The sequence below is a fragment of the Thalassophryne amazonica genome, chromosome 2 (genome assembly GCF_902500255.1).
Source record: "Thalassophryne amazonica chromosome 2, fThaAma1.1, whole genome shotgun sequence".
Lineage (NCBI taxonomy): Eukaryota > Metazoa > Chordata > Actinopteri > Batrachoidiformes > Batrachoididae > Thalassophryne > Thalassophryne amazonica.
Window position 1 is genome coordinate 95989771 of NC_047104.1, and position 14295 is coordinate 96004065.

The 14295-nt window shown below is 39.6% G+C and overlaps 1 protein-coding gene across 1 annotated transcript in view; it reads right to left on the reverse strand.

Annotated features, from left to right (window-relative positions):
- The window catches only part of aldh1a2 (aldehyde dehydrogenase 1 family, member A2), a 112634-nt gene that overhangs the window by 76379 nt on the left and 21960 nt on the right, over positions 1-14295 (reverse strand). The window contains exons 2-4 of the mRNA XM_034190040.1: positions 7221-7325; positions 6751-6891; positions 4053-4182 (exon numbers count right to left, since the gene is read on the reverse strand). Of these exons, the coding sequence (XP_034045931.1) occupies positions 4053-4182; positions 6751-6891; positions 7221-7325 (376 nt within the window). The remainder of the gene's footprint in view (positions 1-4052; positions 4183-6750; positions 6892-7220; positions 7326-14295) is intronic.

The following is a 14295-nucleotide window of genomic DNA, read 5'->3' on the forward strand; positions in this document are numbered from 1 at the left end:
AGACACAGCTGACTGTGAACAACCAACATCTTTTGCAACATTGCGTGATGATTTACCCTCTTTTAAGAGTTTGATAATCCTCTCCTTTGTTTCAATTGACATCTCTCGTGTTGGAGCCATGATTCATGTCAGTCCACTTGGTGCAACAACTCTCCAAGGTGTGATCACTCCTTTTTAGATGCAGACTAACGAGCAGATCTGATTTGATGCAGGTGTTAGTTTTAGGGATGAAAATTTACAGGGTGATTCCATCATTTATTCCTCAGAATTGAGTGAGTCCATATTTTTTTCCCTCTGCTTGGTCTAAAGAAGTAACCGTTACTGACTGCCACAATTATTTTTCCTGATTTCTTATAGTGTTTCTTAAAGCCAGAAAGTTGCCATTTGAAATGACTTTAGTTTTGTGTCATGTCTGTGATCTGCTTTTTTTCTACAAAATTAAACAACTGAATGAACATCCTCTGAGGCCGGTGATTCCATAATTATTGCCAGGGGTTGTATACACAAGACTGTCTACTGACTGGGTAATTGCCAAATGTGAAGCTAAGACATCAGGTAGTTTAGCTTCGAGTTCAGTCTTAGTTGAGGAGTTGATGCATCACCATAGTGATATATAAGGTTGTTGTTCCACTAAACATGGCTGCGAAACTGTAAACTTAATAAGTGAGTGATCAGAGACCACTGATGTAAGAGGCATGGTGTCAATATTCGAGACAGCAATACCACGTGTGAGAACCAAATGCAGGGTATTTCCACTAATGTGCGTCGAGTCCCGAATGCATTGGGACATAGGCTTCTAAATGGTTTCTCTGGTAGCCAAAGGTAACACTGTGAGGAATAGGCAAAAAAAAAAAAAAACACCATCAGATCAGTAAATTTACAGCAGATTAGGACAAATAATGGCTTATTTCACCACACATTAAAAATCAAATCAAATCAATTTTATTTATATAGCGCCAAATCACAACAGTTGCCCCAAGGTGGTTTATACTGCAAGGCAAAAGCCATACAATAATTACAGAAAAACCCCAACGGTCAAAACAACCCCCTGTGAGCAAGCACTTGGCGACAGTGGGAAGGAAAAACTCCCTTTTAAGAGGAAGAAACCTCCAGCAGAACCAGGCTCAGGGAGGGGCAGTCTTCTGCTGAGTCTTCTGCTGGGACTGGTTGGGGCTGAGGGGAGAGAATCAGGAAAAAGACATGCTGTGGAAGACAGCAGAGATCAATCACTAATGATTAAATGCAGAGTGGTGCATACAGAGCAAAAAGAGAAAGAAACACTCAGTGCATCATGGGAACCCCCCAGCAGACTAAGTCTATAGCAGCATAACTAAGGGATGGTTCAGGGTCACCTGATCCAGCCCTAACTATAAGCTTTAGCAAAAAGGAAAGTTTTAACCTAATCTTAAAAGTAGAGAGGGTGTCTGTCTCCCTGATCCGAATTGGGAGCTGGTTCCACAGGAGAGGAGCCTGAAAGCTGAAGGCTCTGCCTCCCATTCTACTCTTAAAAACCCTAGGAACTACAAGTAAGCCTGCAGTCTGAGAGCGAAGCGCTCTATTGGGGTGATATGGTACTATGAGGTCCCTAAGATAAGATGGGACCTGATTATTCAAAACCTTATAAGTAAGAAGAAGAATTTTGAATTCTATTCTAGAATTAACAGGAAGCCAATGAAGAGGGGCCAATATGGGTGAAATATGCTCTCTCCTTCTAGTCCCCGTCATCACTCTAGTTCCAGCATTTTGAATTAACTGAAGGCTTTTCAGGGAAGTTTTAGGACAACCTGATAATAATGAATTACAATAGTCCAGCCTAGAGGAAATAAATGCATGAATTAGTTTTTCAGCATCACTCTGAGACAAGACCTTTCTAATTTTAGAGATATTGTGCAAATGTAAAAAAGCAGTCCTACATATTTGCTTCATATGCGCATTGAAGGACATATCCTGATCAAAAATGACTCCAAGATTTCTCACAGTATTACTAGAGGTCAGGGTAGTGCCATCCAGAGTAAGGATCTGGTTAGACACCATGTTTTGTGGGGCCAAGTACAATAACTTCAATTTTATCTGAATTTAAAAGCAGGAAAATAGAAGTCATCCATGTCTTTATGTCTGTAAGACATTCCTGCAGTTTAACTAATTGATGTGTGTCCTCTGGCTTCATGGATAGATAAAGCTGGGTATCATCTGTGTAACAATGAAAATTTAAGCAATGCTTTCTAATAATACTGCCTAAGGGAAGCATGTATAAAGTGAATAAAATTGGTCCTAGCACAGAACCTTGTGGAACTCCATAATTAACCTTAGTCTGTGAAGAAGACTCCCCATTTACATGAACAAATTGTAATCTATTAGATAAATATGATTCAAACCACTGCACGCAGTGCCTTTAATACCTATGACATGCTCTAATCTCTGTAATAAAATTTTATGGTCAACAGTATCAAAAGCAGCACTGAGGTCTAACAGAACAAGCACAGAGATGAGTCCACTGTCTGAGGCCATAAGAAGATCATTTGTAACCTTCACTAATGCTGTTTCTGTACTATGATGAATTCTGAAACCTGACTGAAACTCTTCAAATAGACCATTCCTCTGCAGATGATCAGTTAGCTGTTTTACAACTACCCTTTCAAGAATTTTTGAGAGAAAAGGAAGGTTGGAGATTGGCCTGTAATTAGCTAAGATAGCTGGGTCAAGTGATGGCTTTTTAAGTAATGGTTTAATTACTGCCACCTTAAAAGCCTGTGGTACATAGCCAACTAATAAAGATAGCTTGATCATATTTAAGATCGAAGCATTAATTAATGGTAGGGCTTCCTTGAGCAGCCTGGTAGGAATGGGGTCTAATAGACATGTTGATGGTTTGGAGGAAGTAATTAATGAAAATAACTCAGACAGAACAATCGGAGAGAAAGAGTCTAACCAAATACCGGCATCACTGAAAGCAGCCAAAGGTAACGATACGTCTTTGGGATGGTTATGAGTAATTTTTTCTTTAATAGTTAAAATTTTATTAGCAAAGAAAGTCATGAAGTCATTACTAGTTAAAGTTAAAGGAATACTCGGATCAGTAGAGCTCTGACTCTTTGTCAGCCTGGCTACAGTGCTGAAAAGAAACCTGGGGTTGTTCTTATTTTCTTCAATTAGTGATGAGTAGTAAGATGAAGGGTATAATTATGTCCACCAAGGATATAATAAAGTCATTGGCATTTATTTACTTATTTGTCATTCTGTCTGTTAGCAGGATTACGTCAAAACTACTGCACGGATTTTAACGAAATTTTCAACACAGATATATATCAGACCATGGAAGTCTACATTAAATTTTGAAGTTGATCAGATCCAGATTCTGGATCACAATTTCCCTTTATATAAACTTTGAAAGATTACTTCAATCCTACTTCACAGATTCTCACCAAATTTGCACCACAGGTGGGTATTAGGGCATGGAAGACTCCACTGAATTTTGGAGGTGTTCCGGATCAGGATTGGCGGACATCAGAAGTCTCTGATTGCTCTTGTTGTGAAGTACTATTGTTATTAGCTTTTCTTGAGCAAAATACAAGGAATGGTTACTGTGAGTCATGATTGAGAGGATACTGTCTCTGTACACGTCTCTGTCTCTGTCATCATCCCAATATAGTGTGACCGGGAATTAAACCAAGTTATGCTGCATAGCGATAATCCCATTGAGCTACCTACTCTTCAACATTAAGAGTGGGGTATTTATTAGGTATTTTGGATCTCTCAGAAGTAGCATGTCAACCTTTCTGGTACTTGTGTGAAAAAGCATACCTCTTTGTTCATTATCTTTTTATCTCATTCTCTTCTCTATATTTTATTTCAACATCTCTTCACTTCAATACAAATTTGCCAAATACATATAGTTAAGGTGAGTACTCCAGCCTCTACAAATAATGTTGGCCCATCTCAACCAATCACCTGTAGGAGGTAACTGTTGAACAGGCAAAATGCAGCATTACACAGCGAAGGTACTCTTTGGTTGGACCTCTTGCAGTACTTAAAGAACTTCTGAGGAGTCTTACCTGTTGGAATAGAAGCCCCGTGGATCTTGTCTGCATATCCAGCAAAATATCTCAGTGTTTTTATGGTTCCTTGGAGGTCGACAAACAGGGTGGACAGGAAAGGCTTCCCACTGTCCAGTGTCTCAATAGTCTAAAGAGAGGTGGGGGAGATGTTAGAGAAATATGTGATATCACTGTTTGATCCTCAAATAATTCTGTGCTTTTCCAGCCTGTTCTCCTTCCCAAGAGTGAAATATGATGCTACAACTACAATCCCTAATGCTATAGTACTAACCTCTATTTAAAGAAACATTATGTATTTGCATTGTCATAAGTAACAAAGGCAACTCAAACTGCTTTACACAGGGCACAAATATACATTTACATTTAATATATAATTTAAAAACACAAAACAAGAAGGGGCATGCAGGGAGTGCAACACCTGTGCCCTAACAGAATCAGGAAAATTTATTTATTTATTTTTATTAAGTGATACCATAATATATGGTTCTGTGTGCCCTTGACATTTGATTGCTTCCATTAACTAACAGTCAACCCTTCCACCATTTGTAATCCATATTTGTCCTAAGCTATTTGACTTAAACAGTTATGACCTGGAATTTGACTTTTCAGTCTCACCCATGGTCAAAGCTAATGTGATCAATAGAAAAGTGATACATTACTTCCAGTGTTGCCACAGTTACTTTGAAAAAGTAATCCAATTACTGATTACTGATTACTCCTTGAAAAAGTAACTTAGTTACTTTACTGATTACTCAATTGTAAAAGTAACTAAGTTAGATTACTAGTTACTTTTTTAGTTACTTTCCCCAGCTGCCGACAACAACCCACGTCAACATGACAATGATACCTGTTTTGCCAAAACTCAATTTATAGTCACCCTTTCTTGACTTCAATGAAAACAAATACTTGTTTTATAAAAAGTAAAATAAAGACCTCTTTCTTGACCTCATATTTAACTGTTGACAGCACTGTAACAGTAAAACTTGCAATTTCAAACCTACATTGTTTATAAATGTAACTATTAAATTCTAACATTTTTCTAACATTTAAATTCTCTAAACATTTTACTTGTCGAAATTATTATTATTTTAAGCAGTATTAGTAGTTGTAGTAAAAAACGGCTTCAAAAATGGACCTTTAATCTAGGGGTGTTGTGGGGGAGGGGGGCACATCCCTCCCCCACGCCCCCATTCCATCTGGATTCGCCCCTGCTTTGGCATTTGAGCACAAAGAATGGATAACATTTATTTATGCAGAAAACATGACCAGATTTACAGGTAAGAAAGTTTTATTTCGTTTTCACATCATGTGGTCCTCAGAAAGAGAGTTTAGGTGCATTTGAGTGGAAAATAGTGTTAGTTGTTGACGCGTCAGCTGTTTTTAACGAGACGATGCGGAGCAGCTCAGCTCAGAATTCTAAATAAAGGAGGAAAAAAGTATAAAAATGTCTTCGTAAAGCTCAGTGCAGGTGTGCTGATCACCGCGCTTTAAGAGGTGAGGACGAGTCGAGCAGCTGCAAAAAAACGTGGATGAAAAGCTCACAGCTCACTTAAAGTGGGCAGTTCAGTCGAACCCCGACCCCCTGCCCACAGACCAAGTTTAATGCTGCTATCGACCCACAATGAAAAATAATAGTAACGCACAGTGACATGGAGAAGTAACTTTAATCTGATTACTGATTTGGAAAGATTAACGCGTTAGATTACTCGTTACTAAAAAAAGTAGTCAGATTAGAGTAACGCGTTACTAAGTAACGCGTTACCGGCATCACTGATTACTTCATATTTGTGTTTAATAGAAACAATCGGCGTATATCCCTCAAAACACCCATTCTAAATATCCCTTTATACAGTATAAAAGAATATAGCCCAAAGTTGGACCTTGGTCTATGACCTCCCCTTTTAAACAATTTATCTCAAAATCAAAGCACTTTGTCCTTTGCTGACCCTCAATCACTCCACCAAATTTGGCCAAAGAGGAAGCAACTCTTTGAGTTATTTCTTTCACACATGGAGGGACAATACCCCACGAGTGCTACTGGCTGTGCATGGGCGTAAAAAAAAAAAAAAAAAAAAAAAACAGCCGCCAAGAATAAACTTCTTGTACAATAATAAATGCATCAAATGCATTTAAAATACTGTAATAAGGGGAGGTGATGGTCTAGTTTAAGGCGCTGGGCTTGAGACCAGAAGATCCTCGGTTGAAATCCCAGCCGGACTGGAAAATCACTAAGGGCCCTTGGGCAAGGTCTTTAATCCCCTATTGCTCCTGGTGTGTGGTGAGCGCCTTGTATGGCAGCACCCTCACATCAGGGTGAATGTGAGGCATTATTTGTAAAGTGTTTTGAGCATCTGATGCAGATATATACTCCTTTTATTGTGGGCAGTCTAAGGCACACCTGTGCACTAATCATGGTGTCTAATCAGCATCTTGGTATGGCACACCTGTGAGGTGGGATGGATTATCTCAGCAAAGGAGAAGTGCTCACTATCACAGATTTCGACTGGTTTGTGAACAATATTTGAGGGAAATGGTGATATTGTGTATGTGGAAAAAGTTTGAGATCTTTGAGTTCATCTCATACAAAATGGGAGCAAAACCAAAAGTGTTGCGTTTATATTTTTGTTGAGTATATATGCAGTCCATTTACCATTAAACTATATGATAATAGAATTGTAGTATTGTATTTGCTTACTGCTAAATAGATACTGTCCCTCTCCACCAGATCAGCCAGTTTGGACAGCAGTCGCCCCCTCTCGGATGCATCCATCTTTCTCCAAACAGAGCCCAGGGAAAAGGCGAGACGAGCTGCCTGCACTGCTTTATCAACGTCAGCCTGTGGGGAAGAAAGTGAAATTTTGCTGATCAAACTTGTTTTTGCATTTCCTGTGGTTCCACAGGGTTATAGCCCACCTGCTTTTTTAGAATGCTTTGATCAGAAAAAGTTAACACACACACACATATACATATATATATATATATATATATATATATATATATATATATATATATATATATATATATATATATATATATATATATATATATATTACAATAAGAAGTTGTAGTGAGCTTTTCTTTTTAAATTATTGTGAAAATAAATGCAGTAAAACAGCTTGTTTTAGTGAAAAAGACAAAGCATAATGCTTTGCTCTGTATTTTTACCTTCTCTGCTTCCTGGATCTCACAGATCTTTTCTTCAGTTGCGGGGTTATAGACGGGAAACACCTTCCCGCTAACAGAGTCCTGCCACTCATTGTTGATGAAAATCTGCAAAGAATCATGTTTAATTATTCATTCATTCATTTTCTATAACCACTTACTCCAATCAAGGGTCATAGGGTGTTGGAACCTATCCCAGCAGTCACAGGGTGAGAGGCGGGGTACACCCTGGACAGAATGCGAGCCTATTGCAAGGCCATATATAGACAGACAAATGCAATCACATTTGCATGCACGCCTACAGTCAATTTAAAATTTCCAGTTCACCTAATCTGTGTGTCTTTGGAAGTAGGAGGAAGCCGGAGCATCCAGAGGGAACCCACAAGAACATGGGAAGAACATGCAAACTCCACACAGAAAGGAACAGGTGGGAATCGATCCCATGACCTTCTTGCTGGGAGGCAACACAGTAAGAATTTTTGACACATCAATGTTTGATTAAAGCATTGAATTTTTTTTTAATTACATAAATGATAATAAAGCTTTTCTTTGTCATCCCTGTAACTTTGTTTCACTGTATTTAAATAAAGGATTGCACAAGTTTATATCACCAATATGATAAAAATTCAACTTTTCTGGAATTATTTATTTATTTATTTGCAATTTTGGACTACATGATTAAAAACTGTTTCCCAGCTTGTATTAAATGAAACACTGGTGAGTGCATGTGAGAAGCTGCATGCAAAGCCATGAATGCAATTTCCTTAAAAAAAAGTAACTGGAACAAATGCAAATTGCAAATTTAGAATTTGCTTTTATACAGAATTTATATATTATGTGAAAATGTGAGTTCTAGTGTGATATCACAATGGTCTTTGTGTTGTTAAAATATTGAGGCCATAACACGTTATGTAATCGTTCCATTACAATGCGCTGGCTACAGCGCGGCTGCAGTCCTTCAGACTGAACTGTGAAGGACTAACATGCGCGCGCACACACACACACACGGCCATAACAGCAGTCAGGGAGCAATGCTTCCAAGGTCCGGGAAAATCCCTGGAAACATGGGCAGGGATTCTAGCCTGTGTGTATCTGGGGTGAGGAGGGGGTGTAGATAAATCCCTATCAGACACCAGATCCACTCTTATCCGCCCCAAGGCACACACAGACACACGCTTCACAAAACCGCTGCGAGTTTATGAGATCATAAAACACGCGTCTCTGTGACACATTAAAGCGTGTCTTCCTTCAAACAACTGCCTCAGACTCCAAAGATGATGCGGTCAACATCTATTAGACGTCACAAAATAAAATATTTCATACTGTAATTCATGCAATGTTCTCATTGCAAGTTGACAGAACCCAGAATGGCACGCAAAGTGTGATTTGAAATTGCAAACCTGCAGGGCTAAGAGCAGAAAACTCCCTCGGTGGCTGACTTGTTTAGATCCACACTGTGTTCAATAGCTGTCGGTCTGCCTGATAGATGGAGTGTAAGGAGAACATCTGCTGGCACAAATCCCTCCGTATATACGTATATGCTTACCGTCGTTCTACTTTAGAGGATTTCAGAACAAACCTGAGACCAGGGTTCAAGTGTCCCACTGGCTTCAGCCTCTCCGGCATGTTTACATCCATAAAGGCAGCGGCTTAAGTACTATTTAATTGGCTGTAAACTGTTAGCTGTGTTTACTTTTGGCCAGATATAAAATACCAGGGAGTCTTGGCACAAACACGTGACTCCCGTGCCCTCCTTTACTTCGTTCCCACGGAACGAACACTAATAGAGACGCTGCATACGAATGATTCACGTGCACACATTTGTCAGTATGTGTGAACTATACATTACAGTTAGCCCTCGCCGCTTCCTTTGTATTGGAAACACGCCCCCATCCCCCCCATACACACAGGCAGGAGAGGCTTCTCTCCACAGCCCAGTATTCTCAGAGGCCACCTTTAATCTGCCGCTCATTAAGGGCACTTCATAAAATTGTCAGTAACGATAAGGAGCAGAGGGCCAGCTACAAAAACAGAAAGTCCCGTAGTGCACTGAATTAGCTTTTAAATTTATAGGGGCCACTGAAGTGGAGCGCCTTAAATCAGAGGAGCCCCCTGACAGCCTCAACAGTCTGAGCAAGAATGCAGACTGTGGGTAGCTTTATACGCGGCGTAACCCCTCTCACAGGACGCTCCTAAAGGAGAACGGATGAAGCAGCAGAACAGTGGATCAGGCCGACACCTAAATCACGGCTAGAAAAGGACAACTGTCAGCCACCGTTTGGCTCGACCCTCTCCGAGTTCGGACTGGTGTTAGACTTTTGTCTCATTCTATTGAGAGACTTGATTAAGATGACAGGCCCAACTCATAAATCAACTCTCAACGTTTCTTAAAATTGCTTTTTAGGATTGTTTGACAGTGGTACAAAGAGCACACAATTGAGGGGAAAAAAGTGCAAGGGTGCATGTTTTCAAATGACTAATAGTATTTTCTTTCCCATTCCCCGAGGGGTCGATACTATCACCTCACATGATGGGTTTCAAGTTTATAGAAAATGTGGCGTGTCTATGAATACTTAACACAGTACCCAGAGACTGCAGGGTTGATGACAGATTTTCTGCTCAGTGATGAAGAACTGCACTTATCTCACATTTACTTTTATGGTGTGTTTTTGTACACTGTCAAACTTCATAACTTAGTTGAGCACAAACATCTTAACTGATTACCTCAAACCAATGAAGTTATATATAATTTAAGCTGCGAGTTTGTGAGTTATACCACGGAGTCAGGCACTTCTGATTTAAGGTTCTCTTTTTCAGAGGAGCTACAGCATCCAAAGTTGTCCTCAAAGAGGATATAAAACTATTGACGAGATAATCTATCTCACTCACAGAGTTTAGGTAGCTACTCTGCACTGTGTTGGTATATGGCATTGGAGAACATAAAGAAGGAATCATATCCTTAAACCTAGTTACAGCGCTTTCTGAAAGACTTCTACTGTAATGAAACTTATTCCCCACTGCTGGGTAGTCCATCAGAGTAAATGTAAATGTTATTAAGAAATGATCAGACAGAAGGGGGTTTTCAGGGAATACTGTTAAGTCTTCAATTTCCATACCATAAGTCAGAACAAGATCTAAGGTATGATTAAAGTGGTGGGTGGACTCATTTACATTTTGAGCAAAGCCAATCGAGTCTAACAATAGATTAAATGCAGTGTTGAGGCTGTCATTCTCAGCATCTGTGTGGATGTTAAAATCGCCCACTATAATTATCTTATCTGAGCTAAGCACTAAGTCAGACAAAAGGTCCGAAAATTCAGAGAGAAACTCACAGTAACGACCAGGTGGACGATAGAAGCCCAATGATGTTTCATTGAATGGGGGGAAAGGCACTTATACTGTTTCCCTGTCTTTTTATTTTTGTAACAGACATATTCTAGCAATTTTATTTTATTTATTTATTTATTTAATATCGACATAACATTCACATTGGACAAACCAGATGCAATGTTTTAAGTGTTATAGCAAAATATGCTAATTTTCAACACCTGTCCATAGAGGGCTTTTAGAATTATATATGATAGCAGTGATAGCTGCTTACTGTAATTTAACAGCAGAACAGTACAGTCTTCAGTACATCAATCTTTTTTACAGTATTAAGCTTTTTTTTAATTTATCCTTTATTTATCCAGGTTAGTTCCATTGAGATCAAGATCTCTTTTACAGCAGAAACTTGGACAGTTATAAAGTTTCTAGTTCCCCTAACCTGCATGTCTGTTGTATGCTACATTAGGAACATTGTAGAATGAAAGTAATACAGTACAAGTAATTGAGGAGTGCGCTGAAACTGTATCTGGTTACATCTACAAATGTGTGAAGCATGTCACTATCACAAAAAACTTCACAGTGAGGGCAAACAAGAAACCGTGGATGACAACTGAGGTGTATGTCCTGCTAAAAGAAAGAGACACCTGCTTTAAGTCTGGAGACACTGGTGCCCTTAGAACAGCCAGAGCTGAGCTGAATAAAGCCATCAGACTGGCCAAAAGGCCAATGGACATCAAATTCAGGAACAGTTTCAGGATTACAGGAATCAGATCTGTTAAGACTAGAAGATCACCCCTGCAACCGGTTATGATGACACTGACTTCTTGAATGAACTCAACAACTATTTTCGGACATTTTAAGGCACTAAATAAACTCCAATGGCCAAGGCCACCCCACTCCAGGATGAAGTGGTTCCGGCCCTTGATGCAGCTGATGTCTGTCGGACCTTGAAAGAAAATAAAATCCATGGAAGGCTGCAGGTCGGGACCACATATCTGGCTGTATGGTCAAGGGGCAGAACAACTGGCACAGGTCCTGGCAGACATTTTTAACATCTCCCAAGCAGTTGTGCTTCCGTACTTCAAACTGTCAGCCATCATCTCAGACACAAAAGCTCCTCCATTACCACCCTTAACGCTTACCGCGCTGTAGCCCTCACTTCTATAATCATGAAGTGCTTTGAATCAAATCAAATCAATTTTATTTATATAGCGCCAAATCACAACAAACAGTTGCCCCAAGGCGCTTTATATTGTAAGGCAAAAACCATACAATAATTACAGGAAAACCCCAACGGTCAAAACGACCCCCTGTGAGCAAGCACTTGGCGACAGTGGGAAGGAAAAACTCCCTTTTAACAGGAAGAAACCTCCAGCAGAACCAGGCTCAGGGAGGGGCAGTCTTCTGCTGGGACTGGTTGGGGCAGAGGGGAGAGAATCAGGAAAAAGACATGCTGTGGAAGAGAGCAGAGATCAATCACTAATGATTAAATGCAGAGTGGTGCATACAGAGCAAAAAGAGAAAGAAACAGTGCATCATGGGAACCCCCCAGCAGTCTAAGTCTATAGCAGCATAACTAAGGGATGGTTCAGGGTCACCTGATCCAGCCCTAACTATAAGCTTTAGCAAAAAGGAAAGTTTTAAGCCTAATCTTAAAAGTAGAGAGGGTGTCTGTCTCCCTGATCTGAATTGGGAGCTGATTCCACAGGAGAGGAGCCTGAAAGCTGAAACCCTAGGAACTACAAGTAAGCCTGCAGTCTGAGAGCGAAGCGCTCTATTGGGGTGATATGGTACTACGAGGTCCCTAAGATAAGATGGGACCTGATTATTCAAAACCTTATAAGTAAGAAGAAGAATTTTAAATTCTATTCTAGAATTAACAGGAAGCCAATGAAGAGAGGCCAATATGGGTGAGATATGCTCTCTCCTTCTAGTCCCCGTTAGTACTCTAGCTGCAGCATTTTGAATTAACTGAAGGCTTTTTAGGGAACTTTTAGGACAACCTGATAATAATGAATTACAATAGTCCAGCCTAGAGGAAATAAATGCATGAATTAGTTTTTCAGCATCACTCTGAGACAAGACCTTTCTAATTTTAGAGATATTGCGTAAATGCAAAAAAGCAGTCCTACATATTTGTTTAATATGCGCTTTGAATGACATCCTGATCAAAAATGACTCCAAGATTTCTCACAGTATTACTAGAGGTCAGGGTAATGCCATCCAGAGTAAGGATCTGGTTAGACACCATGTTTCTAAGATTTGTGGGGCCAAGTACAATAACTTCAGTTTTATCTGAGTTTAAAAGCAGGAAATTAGAGGTCATCCATGTCTTTATGTCTGTAAGACAATCCTGCAGTTTAGCTAATTGGTGTGTGTCCTCTGGCTTCATGGATAGATAAAGCTGGGTATCATCTGCGTAACAATGAAAATTTAAGCAATACCATCTAATAATACTGCCTAAGGGAAGCATATATAAAGTGAATAAAATTGGTCCTAGCACAGAACCTTGTGGAACTCCATAATTAACTTTAGTCTGTGAAGAAGATTCCCCATTTACATGAACAAATTGTAATCTATTAGACAAATATGATTCAAACCACCGCAGCGCAGTGCCTTTAATACCTATGGCATGCTCTAATCTCTGTAATAAAATTTTATGGTCAACAGTATCAAAAGCAGCACTGAGGTCTAACAGAACAAGCACAGAGATGAGTCCACTGTCCGAGGCCATAAGAAGATCATTTGTAACCTTCACTAATGCTGTTTCTGTACTATGATGAATTCTAAAACCTGACTGAAACTCTTCAAATAGACCATTCCTCTGCAGATGATCAGTTAGCTGTTTTACAACTACCCTATCAATAATTGTGGAGAGAAAAGGAAGGTTGGAGATTGGCCTAAAATTAGCTAAGATAGCTGGGTCAAGTGATGGCTTTTTAAGTAATGGTTTAATTACTGCCACCTTAAAAGCCTGTGATACATAGCCAACTAATAAAGATAGATTGATCATATTTAAGATCGAAGCATTAATTAATGGTAGGGCTTCCTTGAGCAGCCTGGTAGGAATGGGGTCTAATAGACATGTTGATGGTTTGGAGGAAGTAACTAATGAAAATAACTCAGACAGAACAATCGGAGAGAAAGAGTCTAACCAAATACCAGCATTACTGAAAGCAGCCAAAGATAATATGTTTTTGGGATGGTTATGAGTAATTTTTTCTCTAATAGTTAAAATTTTATTAAGTAAATAAGTAAGTAAGTAAATTTTATTTATATAGCACCTTTCACAGACAAGAGCCACAAGGTGCTTCACAACATAAAAGCACAGTACACCACACAATACATCAGACAATGGCCGAGACATTTAAAAACATAACATAGGATAAAGCAGCCCAAAAGCTAAGCAAAAGCTTGTGTAAAAAAGAAGGTCTTAAGTTGGCTTTTAAAAGTGTCGACAGAGTCCAGTGAGCGCAGAGAGAGCGGGAGACCATTCCAAAGTTTGGGAGCAACAGCCTGGAAAGATCGCTCTCCTCTGGTTGCAAAACGGGTGCAAGGAACCATCAACAAATTTTGGTCCACAGACCTCAACGCCCTGGCAGGGGCATATGGCTGGATGAGGTCACAGATATAGGGAGGCGCCTGGCCATGTAGAGCTCTAAAGGTTAAAACCAAAATTTTAAAATTGATCCTGAAGAACACTGGCAGCCAATGAAGCTCCTTTAAAATTGGGGAAATATGAGTCCTTCTG